Below are 10378 nucleotides of genomic sequence, written 5' to 3' on the forward strand. Positions count from 1 at the left end.
ATGTAAGCAAGGTCAGTAAGGAAATATTTTCTAATGCAATCTGAATTCTGATTCTATATATTTGATCTAGGAGACCATGCACATTTTTAGATACAATATAGTCGAATTTAAGGCAGCTTTTAGCTTTCCATGAAAAGGGATCATTCCTCTTTATGTTACACATCATTTAGAAGCAAATTTCAGCAACTTGAACATAAGAATATATAACAGCAAAAGAAGCACTAATCCTTTGAGATGAGACCTTCTTCGACAACAAGTCTATTCAAAAAGGCCATTTTAACCTTCAAATGCTTTGTAAAAAATTAAATGGAATGAATCACTTGTCATTGGATGTCTAAAGATAGCTTTGTTTATGTGTTTTGCACTTGGGACTATGCTCTTTATCAGGTTAATTTAATGTCCTGCACTCTTCTGGTTCAGGCAAAATAAGCTTTATGCCTGTTTGGTTATTGATTATAAGAGAGCTCTCAAGTAGTCTATGCTACAACAGATGAAGTGCAGTTCATTTGAGAAGAGTAGGCACATGTTATGCACAAAGTCAAGAAGTAAATATCCTTCTGCTTGAGAAAGAGGATTCGCCAAGAACAAGTTCCGAAAAATTTCTAGGGAGAAGGTATAATATTCAATGAGTTACATCTCAGAGAAAATGGCTTCCTACAATCTTTCATGATGCTTCTACTTTGTTTTAGTAATTTTCTTTTCTGCTCTGCTTAGTTGCTGAAAATCATTAAAAAGAAAAGGAAAACATTTTTTTTTAAGCCACAAAGACATTAGCATTAGATGTAATGATTTTGTATCACTAGTGACTATTCAGATCATGGGTGGGGAGACTTTTGTAAAAGATAATAATAATTAAAAAATAAAAATAAATAAAACAGTGTTACTGTTTTAGTACTAGATTTAGGTAGTGGGGTTGGAAGACCTTTTTTTTTTTTTTTGGAAAAAGGGTTGGAAAATGGAAGACTTAGCACAATGGCACTGGCACTATCAAAGTGTTGCTAGAAAGGTTGATTGGAAGACAGGATCAAATTTAAAAATTTGAGATTTAAAACTTCCTAATTTCCAAGGATTTCAAATTCTCAAGGAACTACAAACCAAACTTTTCGAAAAATTAAAAAAAAAGCCCAGTTTTTTTTTTTTTTTTTTTTTTCATGTAAAGGTTTAAAATTGTCACACAATTTCATTCCCAAATAAGGAACTAAACTAGTAGTAGGAATATTTTTGGATAACTACAGCAATTCTATTGGAATATTACAGCATATGCGTGGGATACAGAAAGTGGCCGTGAATGGCTTCAAGTATCTGCACCACACATCAATTTCATAGGAAGTTTTGTGCTTCACATATCAAACACCAACAGTTAATTATTTAGTACACTAAAATCACCCTTTTGTTACCACACACTGTCGTGCAATCCAGTACTCATTTAACTACAATTACTCAAGCTACTCCGAAGCAAGCAATGCAAGACCATTTGGTTCCTGCTTAGCAGTGAGCTCCATCCTGAACAGGCCTGCATTTCAACAATCAACCGTGATTTATACTGCAAAAAAGCGTCGATTATATATAGTTAAGCATGAAGTTCATAAGAAGATACCGCTATGGATGCATTTGTCTTTTTCATTAAATCGAGTACTTGAACATGCAAGACAGCATTGCATTTACCTTTGAACATCTGCTCCAAATATTCTGGAGCTTCTGTTATTACCCTCCTGCAGCTCATGCAGCTTAACCTCAAGCAAAAACAAGTATAAATTTCAAACTCTAGATTCAAGCAACATTCTATTATGATTAAAGATATAATAAAGGGCAATAATTGATAACTTTCAAATTCTCACTTTTTTCTGGAGATGAATATTCTCCTCTTGCAAGGCTTTGTGCTGCATTTACACAAAACAAAAATTGATTTGAGTATTCTCCTCTTGCAGGGCTCTGTGCTGCATTTACACAAAACAAAATTTGATTTTCTTCCAAATGTTAAATTGAGGTATGACTTTTTGGGTAAATTATTAGGGCACTGCCACCTATAGGTACTCAAATTATCGGAAACCTCTAAGCGGTAATGATTGATCCATGAAACCTAAAAATACCCCCTGTTATGCTGAGAAATAGAAGAAGAAAATGATTTATGTTTTTACTTTCTAAAATGTGAAGTTGTGATTGGATTCCCACTGCAAATTGGGAAAATGGTTGTTGCATAAGTTCTGAAATGAGTTATGTGTTTAATTTAAAAGGATCTATATGATTCTATAGTGGTTTCAAGCTAAGAAAAACTTCATGTGGTCCAAGCCAAGCCCCAAGAATCACCCATGAACTTGTGTTAGGATCAAGATACATCACCCTTCTCTTGAGAAAGTTGATATGCTCCGAAATGATGTGCCTCTGTCAAATAGAATAATGAATACATCAATTCAAAATAATAATCAAACAACTTCAAAATAAAAACAAAAAATAACAGCATAAGAGAATGACGATGAGGACTACATAAATGTGGAGGATCTATGCATTGCATATGAATGCTAGTCTATATATATATATATACTTATTCTGTTGTTGTCTGTGACATATATGCATCAGTTACCTTTTTAGAGCGAATGCGTTCAACACCAATTCTCAACTTGCGCTCCAGTTGTTTCAACTCTTTCATGCCCAACACCGAGAGATCTTCCCCAGAAAAATGCCTACGAAATATAAACAATGCAACTATGTTAATGACAAGGAGGAGGATAGTAATGTGACAGTAGTTGTAGCACATACTTGAGTCTTTCTTCCAAGCTGACTATCGTTCTCTTCAAGTCGTCAATTTCAGACCTCAAAATCTATAATCACAAAAGATTTAAAAACAACTGAGGCATTAGAACAATGCACATACACAGAGGATCACATTTTGGGTGTTCTATACTTCTATTCCTGCAAAGCTTCTGTGCACAATGTGCTGGTAAGGTGCCAAACTGCAGAAATGAGGCCGGCGAAGTTCTGAAAAAAGATTTCGCTGGAGAGGATAAAGGGTGTGTGTGTTTTTTCGGCTTTTTAGTTCTGTATTGCTAAGGGACTAGCAATATGTAAGTTTGGGGGTGTGATGAGCGCTAAATATTGCATATTCGGTATTTAAATTTAGTTCAAAATTCACCTGAAACAGATTACCTGTTCTTTTTCTTTCTTGGAATCACTCAAATGGTAACATTGCTTAATGCCACTACAGTTTAACACAAGTTTCTATGCATTTTTAGCTTTCTCTTCTCGACTTTTTAATTTATATATCCTGCCTAATTAGGTAAAAGAAAGAAAGAAATCCTTCTCTTTTGTTTAATCATCATGGATTATAGGACAAAAAGAAAATATGAATAATAGTAGGAGAGGAATATTTAATTTTACATGTATTTTCCTTTTCCCCTTCTTTTTCCTTCCCCTTTTTCATTTCTCTCCGCAAATCCAATAACCAAACAGTCTTGAAATGGCACCATTGATAAAATTAAAAAAGGTCATAATACGTTGTTCTGCATAGAGAATTATAATTGGAGTGCTGTTAAGGTGCAAACATGACATACCAAGTTGAAACATCTTTTTGTTTTTAAGTCTTTCTTAACCTACTTGATCTCATATCCCAAAGGTTGAACATTTGAACTCAGAGTGATTTTACTTTCATCTTAAGCTAATGTTGCTGTCACTTTGTTTTCCTGATCTTTATGCACTATCAGGTTGAACATTTGAAATCATAGTGTGGTGTTACTTTCATCTTAAGCTAATGTTGTTGTCACTTTTTTATTTATTTCATTGGCAAGAAATTCACACACTCGTTTGTTCCTACAAAGACTTGAACTCTTACTTCTCACTTGAGATGTAGAAGAGATATTACTAAGTAACAAAGCTTTTGATCTCCGTCTTGTCTAACCAAAACACTTGTAACCTTGAGATGTATTAAAGTAGGTCTATAGTGGGATTCACTTTAAGACTTCTTATAGTAGCAATTAATTAGATTAGGTTATTGGACTATTCACTTTGACTAGTATGGCTCAAAAATATCATATGCCTAGACCTAGTTGCCCAAATTGGAGATATAAATCATCCCAACATTTCACTTGACAATTTAGGTTAGGCTTTAATTCAGACCTATTTTGGTCCTAAAAGTAATTCAATGCCCAAAACTCTAAACCACAAGGTCCAGTTGAACTGGATGCTCTGTACAAAGTCTCATGTTGCACCATGCAACACAGCCAAATTGAGGATGCCACGCAACTGAATCGAAAATGCAACACGATTAATCGAGGTTGTACACCAATATTTGATTATCAATTAACTGTGTATATTTACAACACAATTAAATCAAAGATGCAATACCATTATTTTAGTAACGGGTCATTGGCCTAGCGGTATCAGGTCCTTACTTTAGAAATGTCAGAGGTTTAAATTTCAGTGGAGGCGTGTGTGTGAGTATCAACTAAGGGAAAAAATAAATAAATAAATAAATAAAAATTATTTCAATTATCAACTAATTGTATTTAATGTATTGCACCTTGGTTTAATAGTTTTGCATCGTCAATTTTTTGTTGTGCAATTCGACCATTGCGACTCACGAAGACCAAATTCTGAAATGAAAATGACCCAACTATCAATACCCATAAGCTTTTTCTTGTGGTCCATGTTCTTTTTAGCCAAAATCTATCATTCAAGTCTCCAAAACTGCATTTTAATGCTACAGAAGACTACCAAATATTTTGAAATTTTTGTTCGAGGTCTAAAAGAATTTGGATTGATATGAAATTTGGTTGTTATCTTAGTTTATTCATTAAGAACTCATATCTATTTTTCTTAATATTTTAAGACAATGCCAAATTAAACAGTTATTAGGTTCTTTTTTTCGGGTTGTAGTATTTAGCATATTATCATTATTATTTATTGATAATAAATTAATTTATTTTTTTCTAAACTTTGTGAATTCTAAATTGTTCTTTAAAAAATATCATAACTTCTGCTTCATCAAGTAATATCAGAGACATGTATTGGTTCTCTTTTGTCAATTCTACAATTTTTTTTTTTTTTAATGGAAAGATGAAAATAATGTGAGAGGCCTTTTAGCGAAATTTTCAATTAGTAATGGATCCACCGACAGAAAGAGTTGCTTTTGTTTAGAGACGGAGGACTTGTCCATGGTAGATGAAGAATCAAAGACCTAACAACTACCAAATAGACCAACTTTTGGGAAAATAAAAAAATAAAAAATAAAAACAAACAAACAAACTACGAAATAGTCTTAGTCCTTTGTTTATTTCTTTCTAAAATTACTGAAATATCTAATTTTTTGTTGACATGGCAGATCTTTGAGGTTGCTTTTGTCCATAAAATATGAGGGACAAGTTAACCACCCTCTTCACTTTCGCGAGAAGGTTAGTTCAAAGTCACATTTAGTAAGAATGATAAATGGTGTGAGTGTGGGAGCGTAATCGAGACAAAATCTCGATCACACAAAGTGAGAGAAGGAGTAAAAATGCACGAAGCATTAGAACAACACTCTCTTAAAAGAATTATGTGATTTAAGGTTAACTTTCCATAACGCAATGGAAATTGAATAAGAATATATTTTGCAACTTTCCAAGAACAAAATAACATTTCGTTATTATTGGCTACCTTGATATATATATATATATATATATATATATATATATATATATATATATTTCAATCTCATTTTCCCTTTTGAATAAAGGAAAAGTATCAATCTTACTAAATTAATTCACAATCAAATTGAATTTGAACAAAGCAATACCTCAGAAGTCCTAAAGCCTTGGTTATTTGCTTCAAACAATCCCACTTCATTCCTGTACCTTGCAATGGTCCTAGTCATGCTGCAACCATTAACAACACCACAAAATTTATGCTTAAAACTCTCTCTAATTACTGACTATAAATGACCAAGATGATTTTTTTTTTTTCCAAATAATAAAGCAAACACACACTCTTTTACAACGTCTAAGTTCGAACCCCTCTCCTCTAAGGATAGGGAGATTATATTATTAAGCCAAAGGCCCTTTGATGACTAGGATGATTATTAATTAGAGTACTGATGAAAATATATATATGTATATATATATATATATATATATAGGAGATAGAGAAATATATACTAACTCATGACTAGCAAACTGGTAAGCCTTGCCAGAAGGGGAGAAAATGAGAAGAGCAACCTCAGCATCACATAGTATAGACAGCTCAAAAGCCTTCTTCAGTAACCCATTCCTTCTCTTGGAGAAGGTCACTTGTCTGTTTGTTGGATTCTCAATTCTCTTTAGCTCTACTTTCCCTCTCCCCATACTCTCTCTCTCTCTCTCTCTCTCTCTCTCCCTCTCTCTCTTCTACAAGTGCTATTAGCTTAGTATACAAGGCTATGAGCATATATAGGGGACTATATATATATACGAGTGTGTGTGTAAATGTGTGTGTGTTTCCATGCAAGCTTATGTATGCTCACCCAACTTCATGACAATAGGACAGTCTGATGAGAATGAGTTGACAGCACCAGTCTTTCCTTAATTTATGCAATTATCTTGTCCTTTATTCATTGGAAAATATATAATATTCTATCCACAACTTAATTAAGATATTGAATTAATTAGGTGAAAGAAGTGGATTGAAACAATAAATTAGTCAGATCAGATAACATTATGTCAATTTCGGGTGACTTTATTCAACTTCCATAGCAGACCTACTTGTAGATGAGGACAAAACTCTAAGTCTATCTCCCCTCAAAATTAGGACATTACATATAGAGAGTTGATTAAATTTATGAGTAAATTATACTTTTTGGATATTTACCATTACAATTCATTTTTTTTTTTTTTTTTTTGGTCATTGGCAAGAAGAAACTCACACATACCCGCTTTGCTCCTTTGAAAACTCGATCGCTCACCATCCATTTTGGAGGGTAAATGAGATACTACTAGGTCGCAAAATATGCCCTTCAAATTGCTGTAAAAAATGGTCAATGCTAATGTAGTAAGTTTTTTAGTTTTATTTGACAAATATGCCCTTCAAATTGCTATGAAAATATTTTTGTCCAACTTGTCACAAGGACAATTATACCCCCTAACTAAAGAAAAAACTAGATTTATGAAAATGGCACGAGTTAGGGCACATAATTGTCTTTTTACACAATTAGTATTGGACAAAAGTGTCTTTACAAAATTTCTTTACAAAATTTGAAGAGTATATCTAAAAAAATTGTCACGTTGGCGTTAACCATCAGATTTGACGACAAGGGCCAGTTTGTTACACACGTATAATTAAAATAGATAAAATAGTAATTATCCAAAACATGTGAGATATAAGTGTAATAAAACTTAGTTAGAGATGCAATAAGTGCAATCTATTCCAAATTTGTTATGAGCTGAAGCAACTGAAGAAAATAAGCATCGAAGTTATCAATCACTCTTGCTAAAAAAAAAAAAAAATTGTAAGTAGTTGACAATGTAAGAAATCTAATTGTGTGTTGTCAAATTTCATAGTCAAAACATAGTTTATTGAGTAGTAATTTTTATTTCCTGGAGTGTTGGATTAGAAGGGCTCAAAAACAATGTACAATTTAATCAACAAGTAAGATAAACCTGAACAGAACTTAGGTTAGATAAGTGTGAGTTCTTGTGAAGACACTTTGCATTAAAAATTGGTTGGAGTAAAATAAAATTAGTCCTCAATGTTAATGCACTGGTGGTCCAAAAGCTTGTACAGGTACACCTTACCTACTTCAACTGAGATTTTGAGTTTTAAGATCATAAAATTAAGAATTTAAGAATTCTCCGTATTGTCTGTGACTCTAAAGGAACTAAAATCTTAATAATAAAATGCAATAATAAATGATTTCGAATACAGACAACTTGTGAGAGTGGAACTCCTTTTAAAAATTATTATCAATTAATAATAAACTGTGATCACTATCTACTAAAACCAAATAAAAGATGTATAGATTTATTTATAAATTTGTCACATATATGTCAATCCTTGTATAACAAATTTTGTAGCCTTCCTACATTCCTTTGCAACATAACACAACAATAAGTCAAAACCTAGGAAATAAGAAGCATTAATTGAGCTGAAATTGAGGAAAATAGAACACTTCATCTTAAATATGTAATTCAATATAAAGTACATTTTACATTAATTACAAATGTCAATATATATTATGAAGTTCAAAAGTAAAATTGGATCTTTCTAATGTAATTCTTCATCCCAATTTAACTCCTGACCAGCTATAATTCTCAATTAATTTTTTCCCCCATAAATTATAAAATTTTAAAATAGATGTATATATGAAAATTGTGAATCCCAATTGTAATTATCAACAAAATTATGTTTCTAATGTAAGTAATTTTATATAAACTACCAAAAAAAATAAAATAATAATAATTTAAGATATAAATCCTTTTGATATTCAAATGGTAGAAAAATAAATCTTTAGAGAGAGTTAGAGCTAATTGAAAAAATGATATGTACAAGGATTGATGGGGAAGTGTCTACAAGCATCTTGAGAGAAACCCCGCGGGGGGTGGGGGGGCTCAAATTTTTGAAAAGAAATTCCTTTGGAAGCATGATCCTGAATATAATCCAAATCTTATTTTATCTGTGTGGGGGAGGTCAACTTGTACGAATTCGGTGAATTAGTTGAGGCAAAGACACAAGTAATTGAAAAAAAAAACTTACATGCGATTCTCTCAAAATTTTGTTTAAAAGACTTATTTATTAGTCACTCATCATCTTCGTCTTCTTCTATTTTTTTCTTCAAATTAATGTTGTCGGTCGCGTAATTATTTTTTACATTCAATTTTATTATAAGACTAAACCCCTCTCTTTGAGAATAGAGAAGTTATACGTTTGAAGTACACGCCCTTTGATTGGTACAACATATATACGTACCTATAACCATTGGATTGTAAAGTTGTAAGAGTCAACCTTACAAAGACTAAACGCAAATGAGAATGTTCTCAAAATAAATATGCTCTCAAGAATACATATTAAGACTTATATTTTCAACAAATAAAATAAGAAAATTGTGAATCCCAATTGTAATTATCAACAAAACTATATTTTTTAATGTAAGTAATTTTACTTAAACTACCAAAAAAAAATTATATAGTAATAATTTAAGATATAAATCCTTTTGAGATTCAAATGGTAGAAAAATAAATCTTTAGACAGAGTTAGAGCTAATGAAAAAATGATATGTACAAGGATTGATGGGGAAATGTCTAGATTGTGTAGAGACAACACCTCAAGCATCTTGAGAATGCCCACCCCCCGGCGGCTGCCGTGGACATAATGCAAGCCTTATTTGATCTGTGTAGGGGACGTCGGCTTGCACAAATCCGGTCGTTGGGAAAAAGTCCCCGACACAAGTTATTGAAGAAAAAAAAAAAACCTTACATGCGATTCTCTCAAAATTTTGTTTAATAAACTTACTTATTAGTCACTTATCATCATCTTTGTCTTCTTTTTTTCTTCAAATTAATGTTGTAGGTCGCGTAATTATTTTTTTATATTTAATTTTATTATATAATTAAATTCCTTTCACCGCCTTTGAGAATAAGGAAGTTATACCATATATGTTACCCTCACTAAGTATACCTATCTATAACCATTGGATTGATTGTAAGGTTGGAAGAGACAACATTGGCCTCTTTAGTCTATTACAAAGACTAGACGCAAATGAGATTGTTCTCAAAATAAATATGCTCTCAAGAATATATATTAAGACTTATATTTTCAACAAATAATATAATATAATATATAATATGCTCGCTTCATATGGTTTGTTTATGATAAGAAGGTGAATTGATTGTTTGTTTATAATAAGATGGTGAATTGAACGCTGAATCTTTTATTTTAGAATATAAAAAAGTATCACTAGGTTTCAATTCTTTATTAAAAATTTTATTAAATAATTAATTATTTTAATAGTTTTATTTTTTTAATTCAAAGGGGTAATTATTTTGTCAATTTAAATTACCATAAGAATATCTAAAGTGTTTATAAAAATAAAAATACTATTGACATCTAAATTCTACTCACTGTAATGACTTGGCATTATTGCTAGGGTTAAGCATGCTCTTGGCCAAGGCGAGTGAGACATTGGCCTAAGCCCCACTTCTTATTATATTTTTAAATTATTATTATCTCAAATTTCTTATGTATTTAATTTAATATACATTTTTTTCTTCTTGTTACATTTTCTTGAGATAATTTCATAATTTCAACCATTGCCATTATTAATGTATTTGCAAATTATGGGGCATAGTCTCCCATCTCACATGCACCAAACAATTATAATTTTTTATTTTTATTTTTCTAAAATTGATCGAAGAAAATTGGAAATCCTGACCTCTAAAAGATT

The 10378-nt window shown here is 31.6% G+C and overlaps 1 protein-coding gene across 8 annotated transcripts; it reads right to left on the minus strand.

Moving 5' to 3' along the window:
- Nucleotides 1-1251: 1251 nt before the first annotated feature.
- On the minus strand, nucleotides 1252-6504 carry LOC132286288 (MADS-box transcription factor 6-like). Of its 8 annotated transcripts, none has more exons than XR_009472745.1 (8): nucleotides 6127-6504; nucleotides 5765-5843; nucleotides 2758-2819; nucleotides 2582-2681; nucleotides 2308-2382; nucleotides 1839-1880; nucleotides 1598-1733; nucleotides 1252-1513 (listed from the first exon to the last, which is right to left on the minus strand). XR_009472745.1 is itself a non-coding variant. In XM_059788600.1 (8 exons), exons 1-8 carry the CDS (start codon nucleotides 6306-6308, stop codon nucleotides 1528-1530), a joined length of 618 nt encoding a protein of 205 aa, XP_059644583.1. In that variant the 5' UTR covers nucleotides 6309-6504; the 3' UTR covers nucleotides 1252-1527. The 8 variants fall into 8 exon arrangements, 7 of the variants coding, with proteins under 7 accessions (XP_059644583.1, XP_059644582.1, XP_059644585.1 ...); XM_059788600.1 differs by having other exon boundaries at nucleotides 1252-1543; nucleotides 1666-1727; XM_059788599.1 differs by having other exon boundaries at nucleotides 1252-1543; nucleotides 1666-1733.
- Nucleotides 6505-10378: the final 3874 nt, after the last annotated feature.

This window comes from Cornus florida, unplaced genomic scaffold (assembly GCF_030987335.1).
Source record: "Cornus florida cultivar Cherokee Brave unplaced genomic scaffold, ASM3098733v1 CherokeeBrave_3.0.0_Hap2_Chr11, whole genome shotgun sequence".
Classification (NCBI taxonomy): domain Eukaryota; kingdom Viridiplantae; phylum Streptophyta; class Magnoliopsida; order Cornales; family Cornaceae; genus Cornus; species Cornus florida.

Bases quoted from the DNA above. Each gene is read 5' to 3' on its own strand.
- LOC132286288 (XM_059788596.1), bottom strand. From the start codon at position 6,308: ATGGGGAGAGGGAAAGTAGAGCTAAAGAGAATTGAGAATCCAACAAAC. The intron at 5,844-6,126 runs GTTAGTATATAT...TAATGGTTGCAG, and splicing joins TACCAGTTTGCTAGTCATGA to CATGACTAGGACCATTGCAA. The intron at 2,383-2,581 runs GTAACTGATGCA...TCTATTTGACAG, and splicing joins AACGCATTCGCTCTAAAAAG to AGGCACATCATTTCGGAGCA.